Source organism: Galeopterus variegatus, unplaced genomic scaffold (assembly GCF_000696425.1).
Source record: "Galeopterus variegatus unplaced genomic scaffold, G_variegatus-3.0.2 Scaffold9097, whole genome shotgun sequence".
NCBI classification, from domain to species: Eukaryota; Metazoa; Chordata; class Mammalia; order Dermoptera; family Cynocephalidae; genus Galeopterus; species Galeopterus variegatus.
Genome location: NW_007735208.1, coordinates 48,132 through 64,051, shown reverse-complemented (window position 1 = coordinate 64,051; position 15,920 = coordinate 48,132). Strand labels below are relative to the sequence as shown.

At 57.9% G+C, this 15,920-nt stretch overlaps 1 protein-coding gene across 1 annotated transcript; it reads right to left on the bottom strand.

Moving 5' to 3' along the window:
• Positions 1-482: 482 nt before the first annotated feature.
• On the bottom strand, positions 483-15,777 carry SLC4A1 (solute carrier family 4 (anion exchanger), member 1 (Diego blood group)). The gene is made up of 20 exons (XM_008593398.1): positions 15,698-15,777; positions 12,045-12,126; positions 11,829-11,919; positions 10,733-10,794; positions 9,784-9,964; positions 9,549-9,684; positions 8,986-9,109; positions 8,746-8,830; positions 8,442-8,623; positions 7,703-7,913; positions 7,292-7,504; positions 6,965-7,113; positions 6,650-6,844; positions 5,500-5,673; positions 4,956-5,045; positions 4,296-4,462; positions 3,554-3,807; positions 2,408-2,577; positions 2,150-2,323; positions 483-1,346 (listed from the first exon to the last, which is right to left on the bottom strand). The coding sequence occupies exons 2-20, from the start codon at positions 12,057-12,059 to the stop codon at positions 1,266-1,268; spliced, it is 2,754 nt and encodes a 917-aa protein (XP_008591620.1). The 5' UTR covers positions 12,060-12,126; positions 15,698-15,777; the 3' UTR covers positions 483-1,265.
• Between the last annotated feature and the right edge of the window lie 143 nt (positions 15,778-15,920).

Here is a 15,920-nt window from a genome sequence, read left to right as displayed (position 1 = left end):
TTGTTTGTTTTCTCCTTTCCTTTCTGGCACTCCGGGATTCTCAGCTTCTCCCATCTCTTACCACTTGCAGCTCTTTCAACTCTTTTTATACTTTTGTTTTGTAAGAAAATAGATTTTGCCCATGTTCTGGAGAGCCCACTGTCTCCTATCCCAATTGTTTATATCTGGGTTCTCCCTAAGATTTGGTTTGGATGGGATGGGGACAGTGGTCTCTGATGGAGGGCTTGGGAGTGTTTATGAAGCCAAAGTAAAAAAACAAGTGGAAGCTGTTAGAAAATACACGATTAATAAATTACAAACCTCCCTCCCTCCCCCTCCCCATCTCTCCGTAGAACAGACTGTGCAGTTGCCCCCCACCCCCACCCCAGGGCAGGCTCTCGTCTCAGTCCCCTCTGTGTCCACAGGGTCCAGGGCCTTCAGTAGATATTTGTGGAATGAAGGAGCGCTTGCAGGGAGGGAGCAAGCAGTTAGGAGCCCCGGGTCCCAGTCCCTGTTGTATCCTCGCCTGCACTTGCCCTCACCAGGACACCTCCTTCTGGCCCAGAGAAGAGGGTCTCAAGGGAGGGTTTGGGAACAGAGGAGGGAAGGAAGGAGTCAGTGGGGACATTTCTGAGTCAGTCTAGGAAGGTGGATGACTGACAGGGGACAGAACTCTGGCCTCAAAGGTCTGGTTCAAACTCCAAGTGTGTGGTTCAGGAGCTGTGTGACCTTGGGCAGGCCAGAAAGAGAATGAGGACTATTGTGGAATAGTCCTTTCAGAGTTTATAAAGACCTTTTTTCGCATTTATCTTTGGTCCTCAGAAGCCATCCTGTAAAGAGGGTATTGTTATCAATATACCAATTTTACAGAAGAGGAAACAGAGGCTGGAAAGGTCAAGGGACTTGCCCAAGGTCACACAGCAAGCAGGAACTTGAACCCCCCCCACACACACACCTTTGCTTCTTGCCCACGTCTGTGCCATGAAGAGGTGGGCTCAGATCTTGGCCTTCCAGCACAGATCCCCACGTGGCAATGTGACAGCAGGAGGGACTGTGAGCCAATCCCCTAAGGTGGGCCCCATTGGTCACCTCCAGCCAGGAAAGCCAGCCCACCCTTTGTGGAACACTCCTTTTCTAGATACCCCTTTGTTCCCAACCCGCAGCCCTGGGGCCTCAGCTGCTGCCCCAGGAGGGGCCTGGGAGTCTGCGAGGTGCCCATGAACTTCTGCTTTTCCTGGAAGGGTGGGGAAGTGGAATGGGGTGGGGGTGGGGGTGGGGCGCACCCCTCACACAGGCATAGGCACTTCATCATATTCATCCCGACCTTCCTCCTCATCAAAGGTCACCTTGACATCATCGGCATCCAGCTGGACAGGAAGGAGAGGGAGTGAGAGACTTCAGGGCCAGATGAAACCCCCATCTCCTGTGCTTGGAGGGGCCTCTGCTCCAGAGAGTTGGGAGAGGGTCTGAACCTCAGACAAGTCCTGTCCTGTCCCCCCAGCCTCTAAGGTTGGTCAACATGAGTGGCTTTCAAGCTGGCGGATTAATTCAGTTGGTCAGAGCTCGGTGTTATAACACCAAGGTCAAGAATTCCTATACTATGGGGCAGCCGCCAAAAGAAAAAAAAAAGAGCAGCTTTCAAAGGGTGAGGAGCCCCTGGGGGAGCTGGGACCCCCCAGAGGAGGGCCTACCCAGGGTGAGCAGGGGACCCCTTCACCAGGGCAGCCCCACAGTGAGCCGTGTCCTGTTGAAGAAGAATTTTATTAGAGGAGCAACTCTGTCCAAAATGATTTGGAAGAGCACAGGACAAGCCACTCAGGGGTGGGGACAGCTCATGTGGAGCACATCCTGTGTGCCTCTTGATGTTTTCACCAGCCCTGTCATTCTCCCTACCTCTACAGGTGAGGAAAACGGAGGCCCAGAGAAATGAAGCCACTTGCTCCATATCATATGCTGGGACACGGCAGGCCAGGATTTGGACCAGAGACCCAGACCTTCACGACCACGCTCTCCTGCCTTCCCTAGTTCTGAGACCCATTCCCACATCCTCCCAGCTCTTCCGATGCCCCCTCCGTGCCCCCAGCTCTGGAGTCCTGCCCCTAGTCTCTCCCCTCTGCAGGATGCCCTCTCTGTGCCCTCCCTCCGGGCCCAGGCCTAGGCAGCCACTCACACACTGGAGCTCCAGTTTCCTGAAGATGAGCGGCAGCAGGAAGTGTCGCAGGGGCACAGTGAGGATGAGGACAAAGGGCAGGGCCAGCGAGGCAGGCGTGGACTTCACCACCCACAGCACTGCCAGGCAAATGATCTGGATGCACGTGAACAGGTGCATGCGCCAGGTCTTCACCTGCAGGCAGAGCTGGGGTCAATGCCTGCCCTGCCCCAGCACCCCCACCCCACCTGGGGCTAGGCAGCTGGGAGGGTCTTGTACCCGCTTGACGTAGGACACATCCGGGTGGTACTTGGGTGGCTTGAACAGAAGCAAGATGCGGTCAAAGAGCTGGATGCCGCTGAGGGATGTGACCCCCATGTAGAGGAAGATGCCAAACAGCACAGCCAGGGGAATGCGGGACAGGATGGGCTCCATGAGGATAGACAGGCCTGTGGGAGAAATGCACACTCTCAGCTGCGGGTCACCCGGGGGATCGGCGCCAGCAGGGGCCAGGCCCATATATAGGGCTGGGGAATGAAACCACAGGTGACATATGGAGCCTTTTCTATGGGTCCTCTTTTTCTTTTTCTTTTTTTTGGGTGGCTAGCCAATATGAGGATCCGAACCCATGACCTTGGTATTATAAGGCTGCACTCTAACCAAGTGAGCTAACCGGCCAGACTATGGGTTAGCCCCATTTTACAGATGAGGAAACAGGTTCAGAGAGGTGAATAACCTGCCTAAGGCCACACAGCTAGCAGGAAGTCAAACTTCTGCCTGCCTGGCTTAAGCCCACTTCCTTAACCTAGTCAGGGTCACAGGTCAGGGAAACCCACCTTTCTCCTCACTCCAGCCCAGAATGCTTCCATCACCCTCCACCTATCCAAATCCTAACCTTTCTCCAAGTAACATCAACTTTGCTTCCTTTAAGAAACTTCCCTGACCTCTCTCTCCATCAGTGACCGTGGCTCTTCCCACCGCGGGCACAGCTGTACTCTCGGCTGCTCCAGAGCTCCAACTGACCCCAGTGACCCTCTGTCTACTCCCCACTGCCCAGACTGTGCCTGGAGCGTAACCCTTACATCAGTCTTAGAGCAGCTGGGCTGGAAGAGAACTTGGGACAGCTAAAAAGCTTTCTATCTGTGCAAACAGGGAAACTGAGGCTAAGAGACAAGGAGGGTACCAAGTTAGCAGCAGGGCTGCCCTGGAATCCACGGTTCATTGAGCTTCTGATGCCCATCCCACTGCCTTGGCGTTTCCTCTAGGAGTCCCTCCTGTGCATAACTGATGCTAGGGAGCTGTGGGCAGTGGGTGTGTGGGCACCTGGCTCCTGTGGGGGGAGACTGGAGGGGACACTGGATCCTGAGGGGCAGGGGCAGGGGAGGGGCAGGAGGATGGAGGCGAGTGTGGCCAGTGCTCACTCACCCACGAGTACAGAGACCAGGAGCCCACTGATCCGCTGCTCCTTGACACCCTGGATCTGGGCTGCAGCCCCTGGGGTGCTGGCCTTGCCCATGACAGTGAGGGCGTTGGTGTGGGTGACAGAACGCACGGTGGTGGCACTGAGCCAGGGCATCCCAAAGAGCGCGGCCACCCCGCCCATGCCCACCACCAGCAGCAGGTCCAGGTGGAAGCCGGAGCCCTTGATCAGCTTGCGCTCAGGTTTGCTGACAATCAGCCTGGGGGCGGGGGCAGGTCTGGGGTAAGCAGGGCTCTCCTGCACCCCACCCATCTGTCCCCTCCTTCCTCCCCCCTCAGTTTTGCCTTCTGTGCCCATCCCCTTTTGAGTTCCTTGCTGCCCTCCCTGCCGCCCCATCTGGAGAATCCAGACCCAAAGAGCAGGAATGTCTCCAGACCATCCACAGCTAATGAAGCTTAAGCCTCAGAGGACTTTGCTTGTACAGGCCCCTTCCAAGACCCAGTACATAATCTGATAGTCTTCATTTTGCGTTATTTTTCTTTAAAAGGGCTCTCCAAATGATACAACTTCAGGTCCCACAAAACCTGGATCTGCCCTGACCATGGATCTGTCCTGCTAGGCGGGAGTGCTGCAGGTCCCGCTGAGCCGCTGAGCACGTGCATGCAGCCCGCCTCTCCTCCCTGCCGAGAGCCCGCCCCTCTCCCTGCCTCGGGCCCTCCCTGGCCCAGTCCCCACCCTGGCTCTTACGTGGTGATCTGAGACTCGAGGAATATGAGGATGAAGACCAGCAGAGCTGGCAGGGCGGAGGCAAACATCATCCAGATAGGGAAGTCTTTATACAAGCCGAGTGGGTGGATGACCCAGCCCCGGGCTGAGGAGTTGGACACCTTGAGGCCATCCGGCACCGAGAGTTTCTATGGGAGGGGGCAGCCAGTTGAGAACGCCAGGGGCAGGGGGAGCTAGGTCCTGGGGGTCAGGGAGTTGGGCTGGGGGCACTTGGGAACTTTCTTATATTAAGTACCTGCTCTGTGCCCACTCACTGCACTAACCCCTTGCCATGCATCTTCTCATTCCCACCTTTATAGATGAGGAAACAGAATCAGAGAAGTTATGCAGCTTGCCCCACATCACACAGCTACTTGGTGGCAGAGCTGAGATTCATACCCAAATCTGCCTGGCTCCAGAGCAGACTCTTTCCTATGGCTATGGCTTAAGGAGCAAAGTGGGTAGCCTGACCTAGCCCCTCGCTTTGGCTAGAGGGGTCCTGTGAAGCTGTGCAGCTCCCAGGGGTGGCCAGGATGGGGTAGAGGGAGCTGTTGTGGGGAGGAGCTTCCTGGGGAAGGAAGTGAGAACCTGTGGCGGGGTGGGGGGTGTCATGGGGTTGTGAGGGCTGGAAGGAGGGGTCACCTGGGTGTAGGTGGTCTGGATGGAGAAATCCACTAGGACCATGATCAAGATGGAGATGGGGACCCCGAAGTCCCCGATGACCCGACGCAGCTGGGGGCAAGTGAAGGGACCAGTGGTCAGTGTCCAGTCGCTCCTCACCTCCTGCCTCCCACTTGTCCCCCCTCCTGCCCCACGCTCACCCAGGGGGCCCTGCTCGTTCCAGGAGAGCCATCAGCATCTAATGCACTGTCCTGTACCTCCACTATACCTGCCTCTTTTTATCTTCCCCTGGCCCAGCCCCACCCCTGGCCCCACAGCTTCTCTACCCCGTCTCAAGAACTCTCCCTGGTTCCCCACTGGCTTCTCAGGCTGGACATGCTAAGGGAGATGGGCTTACCTGCAGAGTGAAGCCCTGGGCGAGGAGCAGGTCAGAGAGGCTTGGGAATTAGGAATGGGAGTCCAGGATAAGAACTGAGCTAAGGGCACTGGGGAAGCTAGTGGGGGTGGGGGTCTTGGACTGGGATAGAGCAGTGTAGGCAAAGACAGGCAGGGAGGGTGTGCTGACCTTTCCGGGGAAGTAGGAGCTGTTTTTGAACTTGCGCAACATCATGGCGAAGAAGAAGGTGCCAGCCATGAGCACGAGGGAGAGGAGGGCTGTGTTGGGCAGGGGGGCCTGAGGTTTGGATGTAATCGTCACACTGGGGTCATAATGTTCCTGCAGCGGATGGTCCTGGAAGATCTGCAGCAGAAAACCAAGGCACCCTGTTCTCTTTCAGCCTTGGCTTGGCTGGAAAGTATCAGTTAAACCCACCCAGCTCTATCATCCGTCCGTCCATCATTCATCCATCCATCCACCCACCCATCGATCCATCACCCATCCGTCCATCTGTCCATCTGTCTATCCACTCATCCATTCTCCATTCATCCGCCATCCATCCGTGTGTCTATCCATATTCTTCCTCCACTGACGTGGTAACAGGGGCGATGGGATTCTACACTGGTTTTCTGGAATGAAGACCGCATGAGGCTTGGCGGAGGAGGGCCACGGAGGCAGTGAGGAGATGCGTGTGCACACATGCGCAGCCAGGGCCTGAAAGACGCGAGAAGGCTGGAGGGAAAGACACACTTGCCAAGGAGCTTTCTAAAAATGGCTTAAAAGATCTCGAGACAGAAAGACCTACCAACCAACAGAACCAAGGGAAGACATACGAATACAGTGTCTACGCTTTATCCGTCCAAAGTGCAGATACAGAGACAGGCATAGACTAGGATGACAGGTGACAAGCTGAGGAGGCAGGGCGCCCCATCGGCAGGCCCTGGAGTTCTTGCGATCAAGTACAGGACAGAGAGTGGGGATCCGCAGAACGTCCCGAGCCCCCACTGCCCTCACCACGCATCCAGTTTCCCACGCTCAGTCTCAAACCCATAGTTGCCTCATTCACATCATTGTGTGGTCATGAACACGGACAAGTGCACACAGAGGTGCCCTCTCATGCGCAGTCACTCTGCACAGTCGTGGCAAGAATGCTGGGCCACAGGCAGCAGGTGTTACACGTATATGGTCACAGTCAGTACAGCTGCACAGTCACGCGGTTATGTACACGGGTGGAAACTCAGCCACACAAATGCTGCACAGACGCGTGTACAATGACACACACAGTCACATGGTCTTGTACACAGTCTCACACGTGCATTAACGTCCCATGAGCCCCTACCTTTATCAGCTTGGAGAAGGTTTCATAGATGAAGATGAGGGAGATGAGGAAGGAGAAGATCTCCTGGGTATAGCGGGAGATGAAGCGGACCAGGAGACTGCCCTCAAAGGCCACCACCAGCACCACCAGCAGGATGAGCCAGAAGCCGATCCACACACGGCCCACGAGGTACTCCAGCTGGCGGTCCTCGCAGAACTGCAGGGCAGTCAGAGGGAGTGAGGTCAGACAAAAGGAGCTAAGGCACCACGCATCAGACAGGTGGGGCCAGGGGTCAGTTACAGGGTCAGGGTCAGAGCGGGGCCAGGACAGAGCTACCGAGAAGAAGGCTTCCTCAAACACCAGCAGCGGTCCTGAGAAGCCAACCACGAGCAACGGCTGAGCCCCCAGCAGTGTGAAGAGAATGCCCTGCACTGCAGTAGAGATGAGCAGTTCTGACACCCCCATCTGGTTCCGGGTCTTTTCTCCTGTGGGTAGAAGTCACAGTGAGTCAAGGTCAGGAGATCATTTCCAGGGGCCAATAGAGCAAGACATGGGCAGGCTGATACAGGGGTCCAGAGGGTCAGATCGAGTCAAAAGTCAGGGCCGAGGCAGAGGCCCGAGGGTCAAGGGTGAGAGAGTTAGAGGGACAGGCATGGCACTGACCCAGAAGGCCACCAAAGGTAATGGCAGGTGACAGGGCAGCAAAGTAGATGAAGATGACGGCAGCCAGGACCTGGGGGCTGAACGCGTCGGTGATGTCACTCAGGTAGTGGCGGTAGCGGCGCCGGATGTCACGTACCAGGCCCCCAAAGAGCCTGCCTGTTCTCTGCAGAGGGTCATCTGGAACACCAGGGCTCCCTGGGCCCCCATTCAAATCTGTGGTGGAGGATGGGACCATGGTCAGAGGGGGTGAAGGGGTTATCGTCTGATGGGAATGGGGTGCCAAGGAGGCTGGGAGGCATGGGCACAAGGAGAGGTGACAGAGGGGTATTTGATGGGAAGAGGGGAGGTTGTATTGGGGTGTCTGAGGGTCAGTGGGGGCTCAGGAAGCCGTGGCTTGGGCAGGGCAGGTACCTAGGCCCTTGTAGAAGGTGGGGTCTGGCTTGGCAGGGCTGGGCAGGTAGCGCCTCCGAAGCAGCTCCCTTTGCACGGGCACCAGACTGAGCAGGGCCTGCTCGGAGGGGACGTCTGTGGGAGGCAGCACCAGGCTGCAGTCCAGAAAGCCCTCCAGGGAGCGCACTAGCTCTCCCCGGCTCTGCGCTAGGTAGGCATCTGTGCGGAACACCTGGGGGCAGGAGAGAGGGTCAGGGCTCCCCGAATCTGCTGAGCGAAAGGACCCAGGAGCCACAGTCAGGGCCTCCAGGGACGAGAACCCTCTCATCCAGGTCCCCCTGCTAGGGACTGCTTTTCCTGCCCCTCCCACCCTACTCCTACTAAGAAGTGGCTCTGGGGAGACAGACAGGGGCCCTGGGTGGGGAAAGGAGGAGGAGCTAAAGCAAACTAGGTGGGTTAGGCAGGTCAGCTGGAACTAGAGCAGACTAGGCCAGACCAAGCCAGACCTAACCAGGTAAGAGTGAGCCAGACTAGACCAGCCAGGCCAGAGCCATCTAGACTAGCCAGATCCAACAGAGCCAGGTCAGACTACGTGCACCTGGACTACCCCTGGCCAGACAGAAGCAGCTGGATTAGACTGAATGGGTCAAACTCGTGAACGTAAAGTAACAGGGGCCGGTCCAGCCGGGGAATGGGCCTCAGCTCCCACCTGCTGCCACCCGGCTCCCTGGCTCCCCCAGCCCTTGCCAGCCCTCCTCACCCTCTCTGACATGAGGGTGGCAGCAGCCCGACCAAGCTGGGTGTAGTCGATGTGGGGGGCCTCGGGTCCCAGCAACACGAAGAGGAAGCGCACAGGCAGGGGCAGCTCCAGGGCCTCCAGCGCTGCTGGCTCCTTCAGCCGCACAAAGCCCAGAACCAGCCGCTCCAGGAAGGCAGCGCGGCCTGTGGCGGGACGAGAGGGTCAGGCCAAGAGAGGGGACACTGGGGTCCAGGCTGAGGGAAAGGCAGGCTGGGCCAGAAGTGGAGAGAGTGCAGGGGTGAGGGGTGGAGACACCAGCTCTTACCCACTAGCACCAGCGTGGCCTCTGAATCCGGGGAAATCTTCTCCAGAATTCCAGATGTTGAGCGCTCTCCCGAGCCCCCCTCTCCCTGTGGGAAGGAGGGTGGCAGGGGAGTCCTTAGGCCACTCTGGACGTGGGGGACCTCAGCATCCAGCCCTTTCCTCCCCTTCCCCTTCTCGCTTCTAACCGTGTTGGGGTTGGGGACTTTCCAGCTGTCCCTACACGCCCCTGGCGCAGCCTCACCTGCACACAGAAGAGCTGTGTCTCCAGTGAGGGGCTTTGGGGAAGCAGAGGCTGTGAAGGATCCCCAGAGCGTGTCATGACTGTGGGCTTCACAGCCCCCAGGGCCTCCAGGTCTCCAGCGTGGCTGCAGGACACACAGGGGACACGGGCTGAGTAAGTTGCTCAGGCTGGACTGTCAGCACAATGGAGACAAGTGGTGGGAGGGATCAAGGGGAGACATCAAGTGGGACTTGCCAGAAACCAGACCAGAGAGACCATGGGGTGGCAGGAGAATCAGAGCCTCCTCTCACAGGACTCTGTGGAGGTAAGTGAGTGGCCTCTGTCTGGAATGACCAGGTGGGATCAAAATGATGGATGGAGGAAAGGGCCTCAAGGGTTTTTCCAATGAGCATGAGACATGGTCACCCCTTGAGAGGCATCAGGTGGGAGCCACAGCAGAGCAAAAGTGGGCCCCCTCTTGGTGGGGGAGGGGCCATCGGACCCCAGGGGAGACCATGACGCGGGTGGGCTGGGACAGGTGGGTCCATTGGGAGTGGAGTCCAGTCCCCGGCCGGCAGGGGCACCTGTGTCTGAGCAGCAGGGCCCGAAGCAGCTCGTCTCGGTCCTCGGGCCGGATCTGCTCGTCGTAGATAAACCCGTCCAGCAGCTGGTTGGCCACCCCAGCCAGGGAGGTCTCCGACAGGTCCAGAAGGACGGTACCTGCAAGCAGTGGAGGGGTCAGCGGGGCGGCCGGACTGGGCCCCTCCAAAGAGCCTCCCACGCAGGGGTCACCCATGGGAGGGACCCGGCGGGACTCACCCTTGGCAAAGACTCTCTGCAGCTTCAGGAGGCTCCAGAAGGTGAGGTAGGACAGGTGCGGGTGGCCCCAGGCCCCGTCCTCCCCCAGGTTCTCCTCCAGTCGCACCCAGTGCGCCGCTTCCATCCACAGCAGCTCCTGGTTCTTCTCGTCCATCACCAGTTCCTGCAGCTCCACGTAGACCTGCAGCCCCCCAGGTCTGAGTTAGCCCATCAGGCCCTGGGCAGGGCCATGGGGACATGGGAATCCCGGGGCCTAGTGGGCACCCTGCAGCTCTCAAGACAGGCTCGTAAAAGGCCCAGGGCTCTGGGCCCTGAGCTCAGAGCACGGGGAGATGCTTGAGAGTCGTGTAGGTACAGCCCACACCACTTACTCCATCCCCCAACTTCCTGACCAGGTCCTCATCCCATTTCAGAAGGTGTTTGCAGAACCTCTGGGCTAAAAGGGGTTCTGGAGTGCCTCTTGGGAGGGAAAGGAGGGGAAAGTTGGGGACTGGAGTCATTGGGTCTGTCTCCTGCTTCCAAGACTGTTGACTGGGTGTGTGGCTCATGGCCTTGGGCCCAGGTGGTCACTCCTGGGGCCACAGCGGAGGGCAAACCCAAGTTCCTAACCAGCTTGGCATCCAGCAGAGACCTGGGAGGCCTGGGCAGAGGAGAGTGTGTATTTAATTCTGTGCTTCTCCACTGAATACCTGACAGGCCACCAGGGCGTGAAGGCTTGGACACTCAGACCCCAGGAGCCCAAGGAGCTCCCAGAAGAGAGCCCCGGTCTCCCCCACAGTGGGGGTGTCCCCTTCCCTTCCTCTTGTTTCCCAGGTCTCCCGCTCCTCTGCCTATTGTGGGGTCTCCCCCACCTAAGCCGCCTCTGTCCATTTGCTCCTCCTTCCCTGGTAGGATGGTGGGTCCCAGAGGCAGTGTGGAAAAGAGAATTGGGGGAGGCTGGGGTCCTCACCTCGTGAGTGCCTTGGTACGATGTGGCGTGGTAGTCTGTGGTTGTTGGCTCGGTGTGGTGAGCTGAAAACCCGAAGGCTGGTTAGTGTTGTCCCCTGATGACACCACCCCTTGCCACCAAGGCCCTTCTGCACCACCCACTGTGAGTGTCAGAGACCCAGGTGAGGGGGTGCCCACGCATCGCCCCTGGGCTGGGGTCCTGGTGCCCATACGCCACCCTGCCACTTAGTGGCATGTGGCTCCACATGCCTGTTCTGGGCCACGCCTGGCTCTGTCACTCCCATTTGAGCCTTACTGAGGATCCCTGAGACTCAGCCAGGGAGGCCTAGCCCCTCCATGGTGATGGGAAGGGACTTCTCCAAGGTGACTGGAGAGTCGTGAATAGCAATTCTCAGGAGCATCCTGGGGTCTCCTTCCTCCCCTGTCCGTTCTGGGACTGGATCCCTTCTCTTCCCACCTGCCTCAACAAGCCCGCCAGCCCGGTAGCTTCTCCGTGCCTCCAGGTCGAGCTCCAGGCGCTGGCACCAGGGTGGGATGCGCTGCTTATATTCCCCCCCTCCAGCCCTCACGTCCCAGAGGCGCCTCTACTTCAATAGCAATTGCTGGCACTTAAGTCCTGTTGACAGTAAACAGGCCCCTGCCTGGGGCTCCCCATCTAAGACCTTGGACAGGCCAAGGAATGTGCTGCCAGTTCCTGAGGTCTCTCTGCCCAGGGGGTCCTCAAGGGCCCCCCATTTCTCAGGCCCCCAAGACAGAATGATGTTCCCAGAACAGGCCCAGTGCCTGGCCTAGAAGTTGGCATTGGATGGGCAGGGATGGGCTCATGCCCTTGTCCCAAATGGGCCTGGCTGCCCTCTCGCACATCGAAGGGGCACTGGATGGGTGACTGGCCCTGCTCCCCCCACCCCCACTCACCTCCTGTGATCATTTTAAACAAAACTCTGTTTATCCTTCGATCAGCCAGGATTGTGGGGAGAACACGCACTGGGGCTGGGGGTGGCCATGGTGGAGAAGGGGAAAGGACAAGTTCCCCTACCTACTGGCCCTGTCTGGGGCTCAGCAGCTCATCCCGGCAGAGGGAGAGAGAAAAAGCTCACCTGCTGGCTCCTCCACCTGGAGCACGGGGTCACCTGGGTCTTCATATTCTTCTGGCTCTAGAATCTCTTCCAGCACCTCTTCGAAATCCTCCTGTGGGAAGCGGCCACCAAGGCTGGGCTGTGAGGGCCTCCTCGAGCCTCCATGAAGCTAGGAGTCCAGGGCTGGGTCCCCAGAGCCCCCAGGTAGGAGCCCTGCAGATGCCAGGAAAGACTTACCTGCAAGTCCTCCATGGCGCTGTCCTGACTGTTCAATTGTCCCCTGGGATCCGAGCCCCCAGCATAACCTGCACGGTGGTCCCTGTAGAGGAGGGGCATAGGCTGAGTGAGGCACAGGGCATCCTGGGGTTTCCTGGTCCTCCCCCAGAGGGGGCTGCATTTCAGGGAAGGGAGACCCCAGTGTTGGGACATGGTGGGGATCAGAGGCAGGAAGTAGGGGTGGGGTGGGGAAGAGCTGGGTTGTAGGTGAGTGGACAGGTGTGCAGGGACCGGGAGACGGGGCCGTGTGGGCAAGAGGAGGCTTGGCTGGCATCAGTCTAAGGGAGTTTGGGGGAGGGTGGAGGTGTCCTTCAAGTCTGTCGCCCTTCTCTGTTCACGAGTCCTCGCCTGGCTTCTTTTCCTGCCCATTCCCAGGAATCAGCCAACACCAGGGACATGACCTGTCCCCTCTTCAGAGGGCTTAACTCCCCTGAGGGTGTCCACAATACACCTCTTCTCCCAGAAATGACTGCTCCCTCCGGGCATGGGGCTGCAGCATCCTCAGGAGTGGCCCACAGGTCCTGGATGGTGTGACCCTGCTTGTCTCTCTGCCCCTATTTTGAACCTGTCTCTCTTGCTGTCTCCCCACCTAATCCTTTGACCTCCCTGGGGTTCCTAGAACTCCCCAGTCCTTTCCTGCACCAGGGCCTTAGCACAGCCAGTTATCCACAACCTGGACGCCCCTCCCCCACACTCAGCCCTTCTCCCATCTCAGCTGGAATGTCACCTCTTCAGAGGCTCTCCCTGACCACCCATATGCTCCACTCACTAACCCAGTCTGTCATTTCCTGGTTCCTTGGTTGATTTGTATGCATATTCTTTGAAGATGCCTCTGGAAGGGAAGCCACACGAGTGTAAAGCCACTGCCTGTGTCAGTCCCCTACTCCTAGCAGAGTGGCTGCCACATAATATGTGCTCAGTAAGCATTTGTTGAATGACTGTAAGAATGTCTCCCCATTGCAGGGTTGGGGCTCAGGATGGGGACTGGGGACTCAGGATGACTAGGACCCACCCAGGAGGCCACCGGATCCCAGGCCTCAGTCTTCTCAGTTGTCCCTAGCAGAGAGAAAGGTATGTCTACCCCATGAATGCAAGGACAGTCCAAAGGGAGGACAACAGTCACCTCAGGTGGCCCCAGACTGGGTCTGGACCTCCTTTTCCCCTCTCACTCACTGTAGCACAGGGCATTGTGGTGACAGGGATTTGGGTTGGGTCAACAAATGTGTCCATTCTGTGCCTGGCATTGTGCTGAGCACCTGGAGGCTGAGCTGTGCAAGGCACATCCCTGCTCTCAGGAAGCTCTTTGCCCAGACTGGGAGGCAAACCAGGAATAGCCTGAGTGCTTCTAGAGATGACAGGTGCCCCAAACAACACAAGTCATGAGGCCGAATGTGCTGGGTGCCAAGGGTCAGCATGGCCCATTGTTGGACCCACTGGTGGGGCTGGGGTGACCCTGGAGGAGAGTCACTGGATGCACAGATGGGGTGGAAGGGCTGGGGGTGGGGAAAGCCACCCAGGTGTGAGGAATGGCGGGCAAAGGTAGCACTGTGCACGGCAGGGCTGGGTGCCCCGGGAGGGTGTAGGGCAGGACTGTACACAGGAGGACTGTGCAGGGAACTTCCCTTCTGAGGAAAGGTGGTCCTGCAGTGCTGGGAGATAGGGGAAGGACATGACCGAGCCCCACCAAACTGAGAAGACGGAGGGGCCCTGCCTTGGGATGGTGGCGCGGCAGGTGACAGCCACCTTACTGCAGGGGCTTTTCTCCTTGAGGACCCTGGTCACACACCTTTTCTCTCCTCTTCTCTCCCTTCTTCTCCTCTGCTACCCAAGTTCCCCTCCCTTCCTCTTCTCCCATCCTTATTCTCTTTCTTCCTTCTCTGGACTTGCTCATATGTCCTCCTGGGCCTCAGATCCTGAGCAGCCTCAAGGGTGTCTAAGCCTTAGATGCTAATGTCCCACCTGTGGAGCTGGGACTGTGGCCTTGGATTCCCATCTGAGGGGTGAGATGGTCAGAGGGGCCCTCCTGAGCCAGAGAATCCATAGATCCATCCTGCCTCTGTGCCACTCACTGGCTGATCAACCTCGGGCAGCTCCCAGCCTCTCTCTAGGCCTCAGTCACCCAATCTGGACCAGAGGACCTTCCCACTGGGGATCTGAGACATTGGAGAGAGAGGAAAGGGGAAAACAGAGGTGATTTCAGCCCAGCTGGGGCCTTAGAAGGTGCATCCATGACTCAGATTGCTGCCTCTGCCCAGCCCAGCCATCCCCCAGCTGCAGGCCTTGTTCTGCCTGGTGCTGATAACAGTCTGGTCCCAGATCGATCACTGCCCTGTCTTTGGAAGCGCACCAAACACCTGGCCAGCCAGCCAGCCACCCAGGGCCAGGCCAGATAAGGGGAGGGTGGGGCGTCTGGAGCACAGGCAGTGAAGCACAGCTGGGAAGAGGGCAGGGGTGACCAGATGATAGGGACAGCTCGCTGGTAGTGTAGCACCCCACCTTTGTGTGATCACTCCATGCTGCACAGAGAACTGTACTGCCTTATCTCTTATAATCCCCAAGACACTCTGTGAAGTGGGTAATGGCATCAGCCCTGTCTTACAGATGAGAGAGCTGAGGTTCAGAGATGTTTTCCTGCTGTGGTCACCCAGTAGGTAGGTATCACAGATGGGATTAAACCCTGGCCTGCCTGACTCCAGCCACATCTCTAACCACTATGCCGAGCCACCTCCCAGAAAAAGAGAGTAGCTATTAGCTGGTTTAAGGTTCATGGATAAAAGCATGGACTCTGCAGTCAGACTGCTTGGGTTCAAATCGCAGTCCTGCCATTTACTGTGTGACCTTGGGCAAGTGACTCAACCTCTCTGTGCTTTAGTTTTCTCATCTGTTAAATGGGGTGATAATAATGATACTGATATATATATATATATGTATGCATATCACTTAGAACGGTGCCTAGCACATAAAGAGCTCTATGTAAAGGTCTGTTGTCACTATCCCCTCCACTGGTGGGGTCAAGGTCAGACTTGCTATCTTCATTCCCCTCTGATTTGCCTTCGATTCCCATGGAATTAGCCTGAGCTATGTGTTTTGAGATCCTCAGGTAGTGGGAGTCTCTTCTTTCCCCTCCAAATATTCTCCAGCATGAGGACAGTGCCAGGTGTTCCAGGTCATGTCCCAAATGGGAAGCAATGTCAGCTGACATCTTGCCTCCTAGGTGAAAGAGGGAGTGACCTGGGGACCCCATACATGGAGGAAAGAGGGATCTGGAGTGAGTGAGACCTGAGTCTGTGGGATCCAAGTGGCTGGTAAATAGGAGCCTGACAAGAACCCACACCTGGAGGGGGTCAGATTTACCCCCATACACACACACCAGCCACACACCTCTCTGCTGCCATGAGTCCCCTACTGGCCCACTGTCCCCAGGTGCAGGTGCCAAGGAGCCTGTGCCATTTAGGGCAACACACACATGGTAACATTCTCATCCCACCCACCTGCACCCCCTTGGAGGTTGGGGTGCCTGTGCTCATCTGGGCACAGATTCAGGCTGGGCACCTGCAGAAGCCCTCAGGGCAGACACAGAAGGACCACCCCCTGCCCCTCCCAACCCTGCCTACCTGCTCACGAGCCTGGGGTCCCTTGGCGAAGTCCTGCAGCCTCTGGTGCCCTCTGTGATCAGCTGAGCTCACACCCGCTCTAACAGCACCAGGTCTTTACTCCGGTGCCCCGGGGGCAGCTCACAAACCCCTGACTCATGCCCCCGCCTCCTAATCTGCCCGCCCCATGGGCCCCAGGAGCCCCTTCCGCCCCCCCCCCCCCCCCCCCCCCCCCCCCCCCCCC

Bases quoted from the DNA above. Each gene is read 5' to 3' on its own strand.
- SLC4A1 (XM_008593398.1), bottom strand. The intron at 9,110-9,548 runs GTGCCCCTGCCG...TGTGTCCTGCAG, and splicing joins GCCCTGCTGCTCAGACACAG to CCACGCTGGAGACCTGGAGG. The intron at 4,463-4,955 runs GTGACCCCTCCT...CCCCTCCCATAG, and splicing joins TCCAGACCACCTACACCCAG to AAACTCTCGGTGCCGGATGG.